The following is a 21,077-nucleotide window of genomic DNA, read 5'->3' as shown; positions in this document are numbered from 1 at the left end:
CTTTAGTAAAACTAGAGTTGTCCCGATACAATTTTTTTCAGACCGAGTACGAGTACTTCATTTTTAGTACTTGCCGATACCAAGTACCGATACGAGTACCCTTTTTCCTCATAGATGCAGGCTGTTTTTGGTGATTTGTTGCAGTGTTGAGTCAGACTTGCTCCCGTTGCATTCATTCAGCCTATAGTGTCAACTGGATGTTTTGGTACTCGGGTCAAAGTATCGGGGCCGGTTCAGAGTACCGAGTACGAGTACTTGAGGGTGGTATCGGCCCGAGTAACCGATACAAGTATCGGTATCGGGACAACTCTAAGTAAAACCAGTTTAACCACAGACAGATTGTTTTTGGGGGGGGGGACAAAAAAGGACTACATTTATATAGTGTCTGAAATTATCATTTGTATTATTACTGTTACTAGTGTAGACATTATTAATCCTGAAATCCTGCAATTCAGTTTCAGCTTCACCCAGCGGATGGCTGCTCAGGTGGTCATATGGAGTGCTCAGGGGGAGCGGCTTACGTTTTAAGTGTCTTGCCAGGCATTATCTACGACGCCCTGTATGTCTGACACAACTCAGACATACAGGGCATACATAATTCATGCACAGAAGTTAAGTGCATGGATTATAATTTTGAAGACGCCACAGACATGCAGAGTAGGTGCCGTGTGTGTGTGTGTGTGTGTGTGTATGTGTGTGTGTGTGTGTGTGTTTGATGTGCACGGTCACGTAGAAACCCACAGCGGTGTGTGTGTGTGTGTGTGTGTGTGTGTGTGTGTGTGTGTGTGTGTGTGTGTTTGTGTGTACGGTCACGTAGAAACACACAGCGGCGTGTGTGTGTGTGTGTGTGTGATGTGCACGGTCACGTAGAAACCCACAGCGGCGTGTGTGTGTGTGTGTGTGTGTGACTGTGTGTGTGTGTGTGTGTGTGTGTGTGCGGTCACGTAGAAACCCACAGCGGCGTGTGTGTGTGTGTGTGTGTGTGTGTGTGTGTGTGTGTGATGTGCACTGTCACGTAGAAACCCACAGCGGCGTGTGTGTGTGTGTGTGTGTGTGTGTGTGTGTGTGATGTGCACTGTCACGTAGAAACCCACAGCGGCGTGTGTGTGTGTGTGTGTGTGTGTGTGTGTGTGTGATCTACAGCGGCGGGTATGCTCTCAGGTGTGCAACGACGTGAATTATGGGCTAAAAGCCCAAGGAAGTAACCTCTGGAGATGTGGGCGTCGCTGTGGGCGTCGCCGTGCGGAGAAGGATTCTGCTGCTGACGCCGCATGGGACTTAACCCATTTAGACCTGAGGCCGATTAAAAAAAATGGCTTCTAAATCCTAACAGTTTTCTATGTGTGGTGCTCAACCTTTTTTCATGTCAAGGACCCCCAGAATTATATGTATTTGGCCGCGGACAGGACACCCATCTGAAAAGATGTTGTTCCAGGGACCCGTCAGAAGTTTAATTTGAGTTAAGCTTCTGAAAGAATATATATTCAAAGATTTGCGCCACATATTCACAATTTTTCAAAAATAGCAGACCTACAAGCTCGTAGCGTGGCACTCTATGAGCTTGTAGATCTGCTATTTTTTCAATGGCTAAAGCATAACATAATGCTTATTAAAACAACAAAAGGGGTTCCCGCCCAAAATGGGTTAAATCAATTCAGACCAGTACTTAGGTCTGTGACGTTAAGACTTTCTGATGTCAACTTTGAAGTTTCTAAAAGTCCACAGTGCATTTTTGGAAGGAACAGGTCGAAAATCGATACGATAGGAGATATCGTCGGTGTCAGGCAGAAAGTCCAAAACTGCCGTGTTCCAATGAAAAAACGAAATAGCAGATTCTGCAAGCTTCAATCACAACACATCGCAGTGTGTTGTGAAGTTTTAGACAGCCTAGTTTTGCTACTTTTATTGTGCGACACTGTGTGCTTCTAAAGGCATTTCATTCTTCTTCTTGGAGTGGCTCAAGTTGTTCTGAAAGTGGGCTCTTCAGCAGAATGCTAGTATGGCAGGGTAGATTTATGCTACAGGACTTGCATTAACCATAGTGTCACCTCCAGCCTCGCCATCCATCACGGCAGAGATGCTAGAGCCTCCTTTAGTCTGCTGTATTCAATCATAATGGAACAAGGGCCGGTGCTAACAGGGACCATTGGGTTTACATGGACCAGTTCAAAGTGTGATATATATATATGAAAATAAAGAAGAGGATCCAAGGCAGGCACTCTGTTCCAGTGAAGTGAAAAAGCCTTTATTGTAAGCTTTAAGGCATGGCAAAGATCATTACACAAAAGGGAGGACCAATGCGTTTCGCCAATCAGCCTTCGTCAGGGTCCCATGATGGGACCCTCTTCTTTATTTTCATGATTATTATTTTCATGATTAAACCTCGCCAACGAGCACCTGTATTCAGTATATATATATGGGTGCTGTCACTCTATGGGTGCTGTCACTCTGACCCTTGTGCTCTTGGTATATCAGTTGCTAGTAATATTAATGATCCTTATCCAGACATCAATTACATCAAAACTTGACTATTGTAACTCTCCTTACTGGCCTACCGGCATGCACACTTAATCCTCTCCAATTGATCCAAAATGCCGCAGCTCACTTGGTCTTCAACCAGCCAAAAATCTCACATGTCTCCCCCCTGCTCCGCTCCCTCCATTGGCTCCCGGTCGCTCGGGATTTAGTAGTTTTTAGAATCTGCCATAGTCCGAAATGGGTTAACTCTAACCTCAATACCACACCCATCCGAGGCAAAACACCCTGAAAACAAATTTGGGGTCTCGGAGAACCACACATCAGCTCAGTGAAGAAAAAAACGAACTACAAACTACAATAGCATTCATGAGAGTTTGAAGCGAGAGCAATAAAGGCCTGGCAGGCTTGAACAGACGTCAGCAGCACGTAATCCCCTCGCTGACACTTTGCTCCCAGACCTCTGGTTACATAAGTGCTATTCTTCAATAGCTAGCCCTTTTGCTTCATAATGCCTGATGGCGGTTTGCAATGCATGCGTATGTTTAACGCGTGAGATTGTGTGCATTAAAGTGTCAAAAGCGTTCATGTCACCTGATGCCATGTGTGCGTGTGTGTGAGCACGTGCACGCGTGCGTGCGTGCGTGCGTGCGTGCGTGCGTGCGTGCGTCTGTGTGTTTATCTGCAGTCAGCAAATCACATTGTCTTCTCCGTCTGTCCTCTGTTGTCTGCATGTTTTATCCATGTGTCCCTGTATTGATTCATATGTACAGTATATAGTGGTAACATGTTTTATCCATGTGTGTCTCTGTATTGATTCATATGTACAGTACTATATAGTGGTAACATCTTGCTCTAAAAGCAGAGACACACACTTCCTTGTTGCTTTACAATATGTCTTCTTTTACAAACTCACAACTCATCGCAGACACCATAGCGTGACTAAAGCGTAAATCACCCTTAAATCCCAACGGGGAAACCAACCTCTGTAGCGTGACTCCACCCTCTTCTGGCCGTTCCTCTCAGGGTCTCTTCTGGTTGGATGCATCCCTCGGATGGCTCCTGCCCTCTGGGCAACTTCTCTGGAGATGTCCCTGAAGTGGCTCTTCACTGGATCACTGGAGCCCAGCTTTGCTGCAAAACAAAAGAGGGCCAAGATATTAGCGGGCGCTCGATTTTTTTTCTGACCAGTTTTCTGAAAAACCTATGTCAATGGTGCTCAACCTTTTTCATGTCAAAGACCCCCAGAATTATCTGTATTTGGCCACGGACCCCCATCTGAAATGATGTTGTTCCAGGGACCCCACCAGAAGTAAAGATATGAGTTAAAAAATGTTTGCGGTGAAAGAATATATATTCCAAGAATTGCACACATTTTCATGACTTTTCAAAAATAGCAGATCTACAAGCTCGTAGTGCGGCACTCAGTGCCGCGCTATGAGCTTGTAGATCTGCTATTTTTCAATAGCTAAAGTATAACATAATAACAAAATGGTTTAAGTGCCAAGTCTTATCCCTTCACTTAAGACCTGGAGGCGTGGCCAATGCTATTTGGCTGTTTTGAGTGGGCAAACAGCATTGGCCACGCCTCCAAGTTAATTCATAAGACCTGGTACTCAAAGACATGCAAAATAGGGCCACAAACAGGGATTCCATCTTGGAAGAAATGTGGTCTCTCGTGAGGAAGAACTGGGCTCAAATCCTCAGCAGGACATACAAGTTGCTTATTGTAGCTTAACTCAATGGTCGCCAAGGACTTATTTAACTTCTTTTTCATGATGTCCTGGAGCACCAAGGACGTGTTTTTCGTGTTTTTTAACATGGGAAAAAATAAAAAAAATATTAATTTCTTTATAGATTTTTTTTTGAAAAAAATAAAGAAATATAAAATAAAAAAAGAGATATATGGTGGCGGTCTGGGACTTTTGGCGCCCCCTGGTGGCGGTGAAGTTAAGAGACCAAAAAGGTCATTAATGCAAACCCACACACAGAATGTGTGCCTTGGTGGTGCGTAGATAAAAGACAAATTAGCCCCATAAGCCAAGTGCTGATATAGAGGGTTGATTCTCTCCAGACAGTAGATTGATGACCATTTAATCAGACGGTAACTCTACTGCATGGAGCAGATAATAGGCTTCTCCTGCACTGCCTGGCCGGGTTGGGAAAAAGCATCTTCATAATGCCCTGTTCCTCATTCTCAACCTTGAGCTACCCTTTAACCCGTTCTGGGCGGGAGGAACCCCTTTTGGTGTTTTAAAGCATTATGTTATGCTTTAGCTATTGAAAAATAGCAGATCTACAAGCTTGAAGCGCGGCACCAAGTGCCGCGCTTCAAGCTTTTAGGTCTGCTATTTTTGAAAAATCGTGAAAATGTGGCGCAAATCTTTGAATATATATTCTTTCAGAGCGAACGTTTTTAACTCAAAGGTTTGCTTCTGGGGGGGGGGTCCCTGGAACAACATATTTTCAGATGGGGGTCGGCGGCCAAATTCATATAATTTTTGGGGTGCTTGACATGAAAAACCTTGAGAACCACTGACATAGAAACAGGTTTTTCAGAAAACTGTCAGGACTTAGAAGGCATTTGTAGAATCGTCCTAAGGACTAAATGGGTTAAAACTCCCTCAACGCCATAATAATCTCCCCGCCCGCAATTTCCCCAAGCTTGTCATCTCCGATGCAACGTGCCGCCGCCCCCCAAAAGGCACTACAGTTGCTGAGTGTGTAGGTATAGGGAGGGAAAGAAACCCAAAGTCAGATCGATGTGCTGATGTATACGGCACGGTTTCTGCTGCGCACAGGGAAAGGCACCGGGGTGGAACCATGGACACGTGGAGGCCATATCTACAACTTCTGCCTCACTTCTGCGCACAGGGAAAGGCACCGGGGTGGAACCGTGGAGGCCATATCAATGTTCGTCGACTACCTTTTTTCACTGACAAAAAATAAATAGAAACTAAATAAAAACTAAGCTATGATGACTAAAACTAAGACTAAATATATCGACAATTTTGTCAACAAATAAAAACTAGACTAAACTGTTAGGAAGGGACAAGTGGACAAGAGATCCAGTATAAGTCATTTTACACTTGGTTGCATGCTGAAAATAGCCGATCTACAAGCTCACAACGCGTCGCAGCGCGACGCGTTGTGAGCTTGTAGATCGGCTATTTTCAGCAAGTGTAAAAACAGTCATTACGACGGCATCAAGCCCCGCCAAAATACATTTTAGTCGACTAAATCAACCGTCGACTAAAATCTCATGACATTTAGTCGACTAAAACTAGACTAACACTAAAACATTCCAGGTGACTAAAATGTGACTAAAACTAAGTGAAAACTTAAATACTAAAATACTAAAACTAAAATCAAATTTTGCTGCCAAAAACAACACTGGGCCATATCTACAACTTCTGCCTCACTTCTGTGGCAACGAATGTCTCCTTGCACAGAGGACATTTTCACGTCAGTGATGAAAACTGATGGAATTAACCACATGAACCCTAGAATCCATATGGGTATGCACATGCATACAGTGAGTTGGCAAATGGAGTGGCGTAGTGATTTAACGTTGATTAATGTTGTTTAATGTTGTTTAATGTTGTATCAGTGATGTAAATAGGTTTTCAATGTAATGAGTCCCAGGATGCAGGGATGGTCTTTTAGAATGAGTCCCAGGGACATTTTATGAGTCCCACTTCAACAACGTTAGGAGTCATATTTTGCCATTTTTACAAATTGCAGCTTTTAACTCCCATTTAATTGTATATGGTTATGTGGTTATATTCATGTAGAAAACAGAAGAAATTAAACTAATGAAACTAATGCTAGCAAAATAAACTAGAATAGAAAACGGTATAGAAATGCATCCCATGGATGCAGATCGTTGTTTTATTGCATCCCTTAACTATGAACTGCGTTTTGTGATGCAAAATGCACCCTGTTGTATAATGTAATCAGACTTTTCTGTTTGAATGTATGGGCTGTCAAGGCCAGAAAGTTGTTTTTTGCCACTCTGAGTCGGTAGACATGTCCACATAACTTCCGGGTATGATGATGTCACGCGTTAGCATATCATAATAAAAGGGGTGACTTCCACTGATGTTTTTACCCCCCCATCACTCTATAGAGCGTTGCAGTCCCGCCCCTTACCATGGACCAGGAAATGATTCTCCGTTCATTTTCCTCATAGACATTTCAGACGTTTACGCTCGAGTCGTGACAAATCATGACAACAAACACAATTTTTGGGGCCGAAAAAATTATTAGAAAGAAGAAAAAAACGGCAGGTTACAACACTTTTTTTGTTGTTTTTCTTCTTTGTAATTATTTGTTTGGTCCAAAATATTGTTTGTGTTGTCATGAGTTGTCACGACTCGAGTTGGCTTTGTCCGTGGCGTAACCGTCTTTATGATAGTAGGGGGCGGGACTGCATCGCTCTATTGTGAGGAGAACACATGAACATCTTGAAATAACACTTCCCAGTGTGTTCTGCGTCTCAAGATATCCCAATTTTCACAATAGGCAGAGTGGCCTTTAAGTGGCATTGGTAGTTCTAAAAGCTCTGAGCAACTGGTAACATTTATCTGTGCCACTGGCGAGAAAATAAAAAGGAAAAGTGGAAAATATGCGAGGTCCTAGCTAACAACAACAACAGAGAGGGCGATCACAAGGACATGTGCAGCCTCTACGCTAATGATTACACAAGAATGTGCTGTAACACTAAACAAGTCATGGATTTAAAAGGCAACCGGTTAAAGTCTGTCAAAGGACTTTTCCTTGACCTTGCACCCGAGCATTGTACCGTTTCCATTCTCAAATTATCTTTTGTTTGTTTCCTTGTAATCTATGTTTCCGTTTTCTCTCTTTCACTCTAGTTTAGTGTTTTGTTCTTCAAGTCACTCTCCTCCCTTTCCCTCTTTATCCGGATGCATTAATAACAGTCCCTAATCCCTCTCCCTGTTACATGCAGACACTGGGCATCATGTAGCTTCTCTTCTTATCACACTCACAATCAACTGGGTTAATGCTACTATGAAGAGTCGTAGTAGAAAAGGCATGCATTTTTTTCTTCCTGTATCTCCTTCTGGGAGATACACTTACAGTAATCTCCATTGATCTGTGTCAGTCAGACACCACCTTATTATTGCCATATGATATGGACTTTAATGACATATCCTTCGATGTGTTCGATCACTAGTATTGCTTTTGTTTGTTTCGCACTCGAATATTTCACACTCAGAAATCTTTTGCATGCCTGTCCTGTTTGTCCCTTTGTGATCCTTCCCAAGTTTAGTTTGACTTTTTCCCTTGCCTGATTGAGGTTCTAAGGCTGTAACAGTGATGAAGGACTGTACAAAAAAAAACTTTACTTGATTTATTTTACTCCCTCCCTTCCAGCACCTTTCACGTCTTTCTCAACTCGCCACCCTTTTCCCCCACTGCGCACCAGTGTTGTTTTCGTCGACTAAAACTAAGACGAAAAATGTTCATCGACTACCAGTACCTTTTTCCACTGACGAAAACTAAATGGAAACTAAATTAAAACTAAGCTATGATGACTAAAACTAAATATACTAACAATTTCGTCAACAAATACAAACTAGACTAAAATGTTAGGAAGGGACTAGTGGACAAGAGATCCAGTATAAGTTATTTTACAATTAGTTGCATGCTGAAAATAGACGATCTACAAGCGTTGTGAGCTTGTAGATAGTCTAGTGTAAAATGAGCCATTACGACATTACGAATCTTATGATATTTAGTCGACTAAAACTAGACTAACACTAAAACATTCCAGGTGACTAAAATGTGACTAAAACTAAAATTTCCTGCCCAAAACACAGCTCGCCCCTCTTTTTCCCCCACTGTGCTCACTCACCATATCCATTCCTTCCACTGGTCCTGCAGCGGTCCTCTCTCGTACCTGGTCCCCCCCCCCGGCCACCGTTGGTGTGGGCGCTGGCCCTGCTGAGCTCCTCTCTCGTACCTGGTCCCCCCACCTGGCCACCGTTTGTGTGAGCGCTGGCCCTGCTGAGCGTCGAAGAGGCCTTCTGTTTGAAGGAGTCCTGGCCCAACAGATTATTGAGGTTCTCCCTCGTCAGGTCTAGTTTTCTGGGGCCTGGCAGCGGAGAGTCTGAGTCTGACAAAGACAGGAAAGACGGCAAATTGAATTATTTGTCATACAAGCTCCCACCTTTTCCATTTTCAACAATGGGGGAAAGAAACAGAGAAAGAGGCCTGGGCCGTGGCTCAGCGGTCTAGGCATCTTGGCTGGTAATCCAGTCTGGCAGTGTGCCGCGGGTTCAACTCCCGATCCCGACGGCCTTTACTGCATGTCACCCCCCCATCTCTCTCCCCATTTCCTGTCAGCCTACTGTCTGTCCCTCCATAAAAAAATATATATAAAAAATAAACGCGAAAGCCACAAAAAAAAAACATTACAGAAACAGAGAAAGAAAGAAACAGGAACACAAGTCAGATGTGTCGATATGAAGAGCAGTGTAAAATATACATGCCACAGCCTCTGCCTTTTGCCAGCTCACCTGGCAAAAAACAAAACAAAACAAAAGCAACTCGAGTCGTGACAAATCATGACAACCAACACAATTTTTGGGGACGAAAAAATAATTAGAAAGAAGAAAAAAACGGCAGGTTACAACACTTTTTTTGTTGTTTTTCTTCTTTGTAATTATTTGTTTGGTCCAAAATATTGTGTGTGTTGTCATGAGTTGTCACGACTCGAGTTGGCTTTGTCCGCGGCGTAACCGTCTTTAAATAAATACTTTCTGAAATGTCTATGGGAAAAATGCATTGGGATTCATTTCCTGGTCCATGGTAGGGGGCGGGACTGCAACGCTCTATAGTAACATATATGCACAGTTTAAAAGAAAATAGCAATAAAACAAGCCAGTTAATACAGCAGATACACTAACAAACATGTCAGAGTATGCATACTGTACTGTACTGTACTGTACTGTACTGTACTGTACTGTACTGTACTGTAAGTGCCAGTGCAGCGGCAGTCATATACAGCATGCCATACACACATAACAGGGGTGGGCAACTGGCGGCCCCGCCCCCACCTTCACTTAATGCGGCCCTCAGGTTAATGTCAGAATACTGATATAATATTGATTTCAGCTGTTACAATTCCACAACATGCAAACACGACCCTGCTTTAATTACTTACAGTCTAAATTAGTAGCTCATTGCTCAACACAAGTATAATTAAAGGCATTTGAAATTACATAAAAATGTTAAATTTTCAGGATTCCAATTCAAAAATAGCAAAAAATAATTCAAGATTTCAATTCAAATATAGCAAAAATAGCCGATCTACAAGCTCAAAACGCGTCGCAGCGCGGCGCGTTTTGAGCTTGTAGATCGGCTATTTTTGCTACGACAGTAATGTATGGCCCTAGGGAGTGAGTGTGGAAATATAATGGCCCTCTCCATCATCAAAGTTGCCCAGCCCTGACATAGAACAACCAACACAACACAACATAACTGTTTGGTCGGGACAGCCAGGCGACAGGCAGGCTGAAGGCTCAGGCAGGCTCGAGGTTCGTTCAACAATCTGACGGTAGACAGGTAGGAACTGCTCAGAAGTCCACTGGAATGGCTTTTTCATTTTTATACATCGGTATTGCTTGCCTGGCCGTATAGCCATAGCAGCAGAGTGAATAGATTGTGGCTTGGGTGGTGGTGGTGGTGAGCGTCCGACAGTACATTGTTACAAATTGTGTTAAATCACCCGCAGAAAGTAATTCCTCACGGTTTCAGAGGAGCATTCAGTTCGTTCTGATGCTGGACAGGGGGGGGGGGGGGGGGGACCTTGGGCAGGGCCAGTGTGATGAATTACTGTATAGAAGGAAGAGGGGGATTAAAAACTCCCCAATCTAACAAATCCAGAGCTTTATAATGCACACTGTGGGATGTTCAGTTTGACCCTATATGGGAGCCAACCCAAGGCAAAGCCAGGAGGGGAAAGAAGCGTACCACCTATGTAGACGTGCTGCGGCGCGACAGCTTGGCTGACAACACTGCAGAGCTCAAGAACCCGATGTTGGATAGGACATTGTGGAGGGCAGAGATCCAGGAATCCCGAGTTGGTGTTGGCTAGACCTCACTCTCGCAGATGACAAAAAAGTCTGTCTGGATATAATTGGCAAGAGATATAAGAGTATGAAAAAGAATAAAAACACCTCACTGACCTCACCCATTGTACTAAAGACTCCCCTTTCAGAGTCCTGTCTGGGGTGAATTTCAGGACAAGCCACTCAAACCACAACAAACCACCAACGTTCCATGGCTTTATAACTCCTTACCACCGTTACATGCTCGCCGGGACCAGAACACTCTGTGTTCACTGTGCCAATTGTCTACAACGCTCTCCTCTGAATTGACTTTATCGGCTAAATATAGTGTCTCCTTATTATGTATGAAATAGAACGGGGAAGATGAATAATGGATGATGTGTGGTTCCCATGACTTTGGTACATGTGAGGGTGCCAAGGGAGTGTGATCTTTGTGTAATTTATGTAAAGAAATTGTGTTATTATGAAAGCCTGTCCAACAATGCTCGAAATGCTATGCTATGAAAGTACTTGTAAATAATTATTATATATGACAAAACTAAATAAAGGAATCAAAGAAAGTCTAATGAGAACAAACACGCTGACACATCTCAAGAGGAGCTCCTCTGAAAAAACCTAAAGCATAATTTGACATTTGTTTGACACTGACACGAGGCAGCTGCGGACAATGCGGTGTTGATAATTACCATGGTGATTTTAACCTCCGTCACTAAAGCCTTTGAGACATTCTTCAATGGCCTCGTCATTCAAACACAACCAGGCAAACTATGATCAACACAAGTAAATGTGATTACATTGCACGCACGCACGCACGCACGCACGCACGCACGCACGCACGCACGCACGATATGAATGGATGGCCTAGAAAAATACATCTAAAAAATCATTAACTTAATAAACTTTAATAAACTCTAGCGTCCGGGGCTCCAGACTAAGGGGGTCCCTACGTCCCAGGGACTATAAAATATCTACTGTATTTGGGACTTAAATTCATCTCAGCAGGGACGGTTTCGGGACTAGAGGAGTTTTTGCACTTTTACTGCATAGAGAAACCCACAAAACAGGCACAGCAGTCTGTACCCTCATATACAGTATGTAAGGAAATTGTCGCAAATTAATACTGTACATGAAACAGTGGCTCTCAACAGTGGATGGAACAATGTGGTGGATGCATCCTGGTGTTCGTAAGATATTAAGATCCATAAAAATATATCACACACCTAACACCAGAGGTGTTACCCTAACAACCCACACTGACAACTTCGACCCGCAAGTGAGAAGATCACAGTGGGCAAGTTGAGGCTGTGCATTCAGCCCTAAGCCTGAGGTTCTGACGCATGTCAGTGAAAGACTATGTTTTCAGTGCCACACACGCAGATGCGTGCATCCAAAAGCTTTTACCTACTAACTACCTAAATATTCTTTATTGCGACTGTGCTTTTACTAAAATATGATCTTATTAGAAAAAAAATTGGTTTATTTTTTTCATTCAGATTTTCATTAATTTGCACATATTCAGAAATGCAACTGGACCCCTCCAAAAACGTTGGAGTTTAAAAGGTTAAGCAACTAAATTACCTGCTGGACACAAGGTCACAACGGCTTGAATGTAGAAACATTTGATCTCTCTCTCTCTCTTCAATTAAAAGTATTTTTTTTGGGGGGGGGGGACAGACACCATTTAACAGTGCAAGTACTGGACTGACTGAGCTCACCATGGTCCTCTCCATTAACAGGAGCCTTGTAGTGGGACTGGTTGCTGTTGTTGTGGCCTCGCGAGGCATCGTCTGCCGCCACAGCGCTCCCATCTGGGTTGGAGTAGAACAGCAGCAGGGGCTGGAAGTGACCTTTTATGCATTTGGTGACCACATCTTTCCACCTGGATCCAATCTGAAGGCAGAAGGCAAAGAATATGTTATATACAAATTATGAATTACATTTTTATAGCGCTTTTCCAAGTGCTCAAAGCGCTTTACAATGGTTCATTCATTCATACATTGGGAGGTGAAGTGGCGAACAGTCGACGCCAGCGTCCTCACTTCCCACATTCACACACCAATGGTGGCGAGCTCACACCGGCCAACTCATTGGAGGCAATGTAGGGTTCAGTGTCTTGCCCAAGGACACTTCGACATGTGGACAGGAGGAGGAGCCGGGATTCAAACCGCCGACCCAGGGATCATTGGACGACCTGCTCTACTATGCAAAGCAAAGCAAAGTTACTATATTTACCCAGGGTATCTGGGCTAAGCTCAAGAACTTGTTTCCAGCCAGGCCCTGCTCATAGAACATTTCATGGTAGTGGTTCAATGCCTTGCTCAAGGGCACTTCAGCGGTGGTAATTTTTAACGTGTCGGACCGCTGATTCGAACTGGCGACCTTCCGGTATCAAGACCGCTCCGCAATCCGTTCGGCCACCGCTATAACTCCTGAGCCACAGCCACCCTACACAAACGGACATTCACGTATCCCATTACACACAGAGAGAAAGACGTTTTTGTTTTAGTTTTTTTACGACAAAGTGGTACATTTCAGGTAGAGCATATTGTTTTGTATTGGGGTCTTGTGTAAATACTACTCACGAGGCAGAATCTCACAATCACATTAGCTAAGCTGGGTTTAGGCGCAGTACGTGCCTAGCCGCGAGAAACACCACAAAGGCAGTCTGCGAGCTAACAGATGCTAGTATGGTCCTTAATTAAGCAAATGAGGTTTAGATGAGGGGAGCAGAAGGTGGGAGAGGTACGGACCCGAGGACAGAAGCATAAAGGGGGGGGTGGGAGGGATACAGGCAGACCTGTATCCCGAGAGAAGACAGACTATGCACCCACTGCACACAAAATGAAGTGGAAACCGAGCTACACTTCCTAACCATCTGTCCATTGTACCAAGACATCAGAGACACATACTTCCCACAGATTACAACCACACACGGAGATTTTGAAAACATGACCAATGACAAAAAACTCCCATATCTGCTGGGCGAAGTACGACAATGTGCAAACACAGCAGCAAGATTCGTGAGTTGCTGTGATAGGAGAAGGATATCAAACGGAACACAACCACCCTAAAGACTAATCATTGTGTATATTCCTGCACTATACCTGCATCCAGTGATCTTGGTACAACATAGAAATTGATCTATTGAAGATTCTGACGTTCAAATGTACATATTTTTTGTTTTGATTGTATTGCTGTATTGTTGTATTGTGCTTTGGCAATGTAAACGTATGTTTTCTCATGCCAATAAAGCCCTTTGAATTGAATTGAATTGAATTGAATTGAATTGAATTGAATTGAATTGAATTGAATTGAATTGAATTGAATTGAATTGGGAGGGGGGGGGGGGGGGGTAACAAGGAGCGAAGAGATGATCCAATGAAAGGGGAGTGGCGTTAGTGAAGGGAATTACACCATGGATGACGGTGAAAGAAGAGACGAGAGGAAAGAAAGAAAAAAAAAGAGGAAACCCGAGATGCAGCACAAACTTCTTCAAAGACACACAAAGCAACCTTTGCGTGTTGGTTTGAGAGAGTGAGCCAATATTAACACAGCAGAGCAATGTGCACTTCAAGTACGCCTGGGGGCTCCAGTCCAGGCTGGAGCTCTTATAGTGACTTCTTATTGTCTCCGCCAGCACTGTTGGTTGGACCGATCGGAGTGAAAAATGTGCATGTGCACACAGACTCCCTAAATGCCAGTGCCCATAGTAGTCATGACTGGATTCCGAACACTGCTGGCCCACAATAACCGTCCTACCCGACCTGGCGGAGACCTGTGCTCCGGTAGGAGCACCATTTCTAGTACCCTATTGTAAGGCAGGGAGTTTAACCGAGAGTGTATTCTTTACACTCTCAAGGTTCAAGGTTGTCTTTATTTGTCTCCCTTGGGAGAAATTTGTCTTGGAGAGAGAGTCACAGCTGCATACAAATAACATACACGTTCACATAAGAAAAGGAAAAAACACCATGAAACACCCAACATAGAAAACAGAGATATTGCACACATTCCCTTGATAAAGTGCAACTCCATTCATTCAACCCATTCTGACCTGAGATCAGATTCTAAAAATGTCTTCTACATCCTGACAGTTTTCTGAAAAAGCTATGTTTCTATGTCAGTCGTTCTTCGATTTTTCAAAAATAGCAGACCTACAAGCTCGTAGCGCGCCACTCGGTGCCGCGCTATTTGCTTGTAGATCTGCTATTTTTCAATAGCTAAAGCATAACATAATGCTAACACCAAAATGGGTTAACTCTGAGTTACAGTAAATTAACGGAGAACTTTTACTCCCGCAATGCTAGAAACGCTGGAAATGCCCCCCCGACCCCCCCCCCACCCCACCCCACCCCAACACACACAAGAATATATATAATTTGGCATTTGGAATCCTTTTATATGAATCAATGTTTTGTAATCATATTTTGGAACAACAACATTTCTGTGCTGGCACTAGTCACTATAGCAGCTCCTACATTCCATCCAGGGAGGGGAGGAAGGAAGCGCACACACAGCACTAGAGCTACTGATGGATTGACAGCGAGCCAGCAGAGCTGCTGCTGCACCGCAGTCTGGGAGAGAGAGAGAGAACACTGTGGGATGGGATGGGGCGGGAGGAGGATATGGGGAAGGGGGCTCGAGAAAAGAAACGCTCTCACATGTGAGTACACGAAGAGCGGTGGTTCTCAAAAATGTCATGTGAAGGACCCCAAAATTGACAGTACAAAATGTTCAGTATAATTATAGGGTTAAAGGTTTCACATAGACATTAATTTTCATTTATTTTAATTTTTCGTTTTTCTTTTAGGTTTTATGACCTCAATTACATCCAAAAACGCCTGAACTTTGAACATTCAGTGGATTTTCTGTGGTCTAGAGTTTTCTCTGGGGTTTGGAAGTCTTCTGAGCTGCAATGAAAACAGGCAAGACAGTGAAAACAGTGACATCTGCTGGTAAATCCCATTGACATATATGGGATTTTCTGTCTCTTACATCACAAACAGCAGGAAGCTCAGAGCACCTGTTTGAGCCAGAAAACCCCACACCACAGAAAATCTACTGAATGTTAAAAGTTCAGTTTTTTGGGGTGCAATTGAGCTCAGAAAACCTTCTTTATCCCATGTTGGGCGGGAACCCCTTTTGGTGTTAGCATTATGTTATGCTTTAGCTATTGAAAAATAGCAGATCTACAAGCTCATAGCGCGCCACCGAGTGGCGCGCTACGAGCTTGTAGATCTGCTATTTTTGAAAAATCGAAGAACGACTGACATAGAAACATAGCTTTTTCTATGTTCTATGTTTCAGGATGTAGAAGACATTTTTAGAATCTGATCTCAGGTCAAAATGGGTTAAAGTATATGTATGCTTATATATGTGTATGTTTATGAATATGTGTAGATGAATGTATATATCTAAGGACAACATGAATGTATGCACTATGTAGGCAGATAGATGTCCCATCAGCCTACAACACGTGCACCTAAATATACAAATGGACTCCAGGGGTAGGGCCCTCCAGGGGTAGGGCCCGACAAGCCTATGGCTTCTCCCTAGCCCTTTTTCGGATATCAGACAGGACATAAGCAACGGACACTCAAAAGGAGTAGAGGAAAAAAAATGGAAATTATGTGTGCTATGTAGTATGAACTGTATGTCCACCATTCTGGAAAAAAAAACTGAACTGAACTGAACTGAAAGTATTCCTCACTTTGCTGGACCCCACTTTGAGGTAGAGAAAAGGGCACACACACAATGCTCGTGACTGTATCACCCATTAAAAACACAACACAAAGACGTCAGGATGCATGGCATACTTTGTATGCATCCTCTGACCTGCAACACTCTAAATCAACTTCAGGACATATACAACCGCTCCATAACCAAAAAAGCAATTCAGATTACAATGATTCTACCCACCCTCTTCGCTCTGAATTTGACTTGTTGCCATCGGGCAGGAGGCTTAGCGCAAAACCAGCTAAGAAGAAGGGTTACAAAACTTTGTTTGTGCAACTGCTGTGGACATTTTAAATAAGAAAATGTTTAAATAGTTCACCTAACACCCACTGTTCACGATCACTGTTGCTGTGTTTATGTGAATGCATTTTATATAGTATTTTAATGCATCTGTGTATTTTATGTAATGTTTTATTGTTGTAACTGACTGCCGGTGTGCCAAAGACAAATTTCCATTTTATGTAAATGTAATGGACAATAAAGTTGTCCTTATCCTTATCAGTGAAGACTCAAACCAGCAACTTATTTGAAGAACTGCAGTGTTTTGTGGCGAGGGAGAAAAGGGAATGCTGTGGAAGAGAGAGAGCGAGGGAGGAGAGCCGTCTATTAAGGCTCATCAACCTGGGCTCTCCTTACGGGGCGATCGATGGAGCCCTTATCGGGCGATACAGAGAGCGCTGATGTTGATAAAAGAGACGGAATTAACCCATTTTGGGCGGGAACCCCTTTTGGTGTTAGCATTATGTTATGCTTTAGGTATTGAAAAATAGCAGATCTACAAGCTCATAGCGCGCCACCGAGTGGCGCGCTACGAGCTTGTAGGTCTGCTATTTTTGAAAAATCGAAGAACGACTGACAGAAACATAGCTTTTTCAGAAAACTGTCAGGCTGTAGAAGACATTTTTAGAATCTGATCTCAGGTCAGAATGGGTTAAGACCCTCTACTCTCTCACTCCCATCAGCTCCGGAAATGCAGCACATTTTGTACACTTTGTGCTACTCTGGAGGAATGCAACAACAACAACAACAACAGTATAATGCAGTTGGGCTACTAAAAATGTGGGTTGTTGCTAAATTAATTATGTGCGCACGCCGTATATATATAAATGCTGCGCATTTCAATGAGATGGCATGGGGGTGTTTTCTTAACCCATTTAGACGTGAGAACGATTCTACAAATGCCTTCTAAATCCTGACAGTTTTCTGAAAAAGCTATGTATGAGAGTCGTTCTTCGATTTTTCAAAAATAGCAGACCTACAAGCTCATAGTGCGCCACTCGGTGGCGCACTATGAGCTTGTAGATCTGCTATTTTTCAATAGCTAAAGCATAACATAATGCTAACACCAAAAGGGGTTCCCGCCCAAAATGGGTTAACCCATTTAGACGTGAGAACGATTCTACAAATGCCTTCTAAATTCTGACAGTTTTCTGAAAAGCCCCATGTTTCTATGTCAGTGGTTCTCAAGCATTTTCATGTCAAGTACCCTCAGATATATATGTATTTGGCCGCCGACCCCCATCTGAAAATATGTTGTTCCAGAGACCCCAACACCAGAAGCAAAGATATGAGTTGAAAACGTTCGCTCTGAAAGAATATATATATTCAAAGATTTGCACCACATTTTCACGATTTTTCAAAAATATCAGACCTACAAGCTCATAGCGCGGCACTCGGTGGCGCGCTATGAGCTTGTAGATCTGCTATTTTTCAATAGCTAAAGTATAATACTTAAAACACCCAAAGGGGTTCCCGCCCAAAATGGCTTAATATCTGGTGGGTGCGGGTTTCAGTAGGCAAGCATTCTGCACACACAGCAAAGTCCCCCCCCACTGTCAATTCAACTCTGAAGCTGTGTTTCGGCTTCAGTTTCAGTCGTTAAGTTCAGTGTCAACCACTTCAACCCCTAGCGTCCCTATTCTGGGCATTGCATAATAAACACACATTTGGTGAAAAATAGGTCATTTACAAACTCACAAAACGTTACAGTGGGAGCTTGTACCCAAATCAGCTATAATATTCACCAACAGGATTTAGTGTAGAGGGGGAGGAAAAAAAAGAAAAAGTTGGGGACCATGGATAGACCCCTATAGGATTTAAAGGTATATTCAGTGATTTCACTTAATTCAAATATCACTTATTTTTTCTTATTTTTTGGATAATCCTCCCTATTATAAAGTGTGCTAACCATATAAGGAGTTCCTCCCTGTCCCCAGTGAGCCCCTGGGGTCAAAAAACCCTAGTTTCGGTTTGGGCTTTGGGTGGCAAAGCTTTCATCCAATCAGGATGAGAGGGGCCTTCCTCCAATCATGATCGAGTGGGGCGGGCATTGGTGCACATGCTGTTGGTCTGTTGTACTTCCCCCACTGTAGAGCGTGTGCATGTGCACATCTTGTTACCGGGTGGACCGGGTATTTTTCCGAATCACTGAATGCTCCTTTAAGTGGTAAAATATTTTAAAGAGGGAGTGCTAGAATTTTTGTATTTTTCCAGTTTTTCATGTGTCTATGAGGTGACAGTACTTCATTAGACACCCTGGAGTCGTTTTTATGTGCAATGGTGTATTCACTTTGTATTTAGGGTTTCTTCCTGGAGGCTGAACCCTTGACAGTCAAACAAGTCAATGAAATAAACAGTAATATAGTGACATCACACTATCAGCCCCTCCCCTAACCCCTCCCCCTTTATCATACAACTACAGCAGTGGGTGCAGCTTCAGTTCAGGTGGATCACCACCCATCAGGCAAACCAGGCATACTTAATGAGCTGGTGGGCGTGTCCACATAAAAGCATGATTTTAACAAATACTGTACACTTTTTGGAAAAAGTTCTCTCTCATATTATAATAATACCTGATGATCATGTTTTAGGGTGGGAAAAAATCATGGCACTCCATCTTTAATACGTCGTTTAACCTCACTTTACAAGGTGCATCTTATGCATCTTTACCATTGTGTGTACATTGATTCTCTTACCTCTTTCACGGTGGCGTCATCAAAGAAGACCCATTTGGAGGTCTTGGTGTGGAAGGCGAAGGCACAGTAGTGGCGGCTGGAGTAGCAGATCATGCCCACCAGCAGCAGCTCTCCCTTTTTGGCGTGTTCATCCGTCACCCTATAGAAGAGCTGCACGCATGTACAGAACACACACACACAAACACACACACACACACACACATTTTAACCATTTATTTATGTCCACACAAAGGATATGCAGACAAGGACACAAATATTATAGGTGCATTAAAGTTACATCTGCAAAGTCATGGCATGTGTTTTCATGATACAACAGGCATGTCACTCAGTACTCTATGGGTATAAGTAACAGCGTCTCCGCCATATATGACGGCTGCCAATTATAGCAGAGACACCACAATACTTTGCCAGCCTTTTTGCCTCCTTTTTGGGCATCCCAAGTTGTTGGAACCCTCTAACAACCAGTCTGTGCATATGCCCTAGGCTGCCAAATATAAAGACAAAATAGTCTGCACCTATAGCCCAGCTCTGAGATGTTATGTAGAAGTGGTTGGCGCGCGCGCGCACGCACGCACGCACACACACACACACACACACACACACACACACACACACACACACACACACACACACACACACACACACACACACACACACACACACACACACACACACACACACACACACACACACACACACACACACACACACACACACACACACACACACACACACACACACACACACACACACACACACACACACACACACACACACACACACACACACACACACACACAAATTGATCAATTACTCAACGGCATCAATGCTGCACCAGCAGCAAGTGGGCAGGGCAGTGACTCAGTGAGTGATGCCGATAGCTAGCGGGATCAGTTACCCCCATCTGTTTATGGATTAAGCTCCGAGGGAATGAACTGCCAATTGATCTGACAATCAACACAGATAAGGGCCGGCTTAAATCAGGGCCCGCCGTCACAGCCTGTATGGCCTGCGATGCTCAGAGTGAGCTTATAAAAGAGGTGTACTGTGTACATGCTGCTACACAGGCGGCACTGCACTCAATTTGATATGCTTCCATTTCCCCCAGCGGGGCAAAATAATGACTTGATCAGTGAACCGATCATAGCATCAGGGGGAGAGCCTGTACTAGTCTGTAACTGGAGGGGTTGGGTCAATCAGACTGAACCGCATCAACCCCATTCCGGGGCAAACATTTGTGACCAGATTTGAATGAGAGCCTGCCATCGTGCAAATTCCAGCTTTTCACCAGAGGAGAAAGCACAGGCAGACTCTTCACATACTAGAGCATAACAGAAATAAGTGTCAGAGCTGAAATTGACATATAAATATGAAATAAATGCTTAAACATGTAGCTAGGTGTAATGTTAGAGACCACAGAAGTGAACCTTCCAAGACAGTTTTCTCAACTCGCTGTTTTCTGTAAGACATTACTCTATAAGCCATATCTCCAAAACTGGTGGGTCAAAGTGAACAACCAATATGTCAATTTGAAGCTATGATTCCCTGCTTTCATATATGAAAAAAACGAAAATTCAAAATTCAATGGCAGTCCCTCAGTCAAATTTAGTCACATTTGGCTAAAATAGAAATAGAAAGATATACAATATAAGCTCACAAACAAATTATGTTTCAATGCATTCTGAGCTTGAAGATACCGTAGGCTATTTTCTGCAAATATATTTAGTGTAGCGAAACAAAAGGAGGACTAGTACAGAGCCCTGAGGAACTAGTCGGGACAACTAAGTCTACAGGT

General features: G+C 43.4%; 1 protein-coding gene across 1 annotated transcript in view; it reads right to left on the bottom strand.

The window, feature by feature from the left end:
* usp53a (ubiquitin specific peptidase 53a) overlaps nt 1-21,077 on the bottom strand; it is a 75,623-nt gene that overhangs the window by 15,777 nt on the left and 38,769 nt on the right. Inside the window, exons 9-12 of the mRNA XM_079491632.1 lie at nt 19,283-19,432; nt 12,290-12,464; nt 8,357-8,617; nt 3,460-3,609 (exon numbers count right to left, since the gene is read on the bottom strand). Of these exons, the coding sequence (XP_079347758.1) occupies nt 3,460-3,609; nt 8,357-8,617; nt 12,290-12,464; nt 19,283-19,432 (736 nt within the window). The remainder of the gene's footprint in view (nt 1-3,459; nt 3,610-8,356; nt 8,618-12,289; nt 12,465-19,282; nt 19,433-21,077) is intronic.

This window comes from Electrona antarctica (genome assembly GCF_951216825.1).
Source record: "Electrona antarctica genome assembly, chromosome: 21".
In the NCBI taxonomy this organism is placed as follows: domain Eukaryota; kingdom Metazoa; phylum Chordata; class Actinopteri; order Myctophiformes; family Myctophidae; genus Electrona; species Electrona antarctica.
The sequence above is the reverse complement of the archived record's forward strand: the minus strand, read 5'-3'. Positions and strand labels throughout refer to the sequence as shown.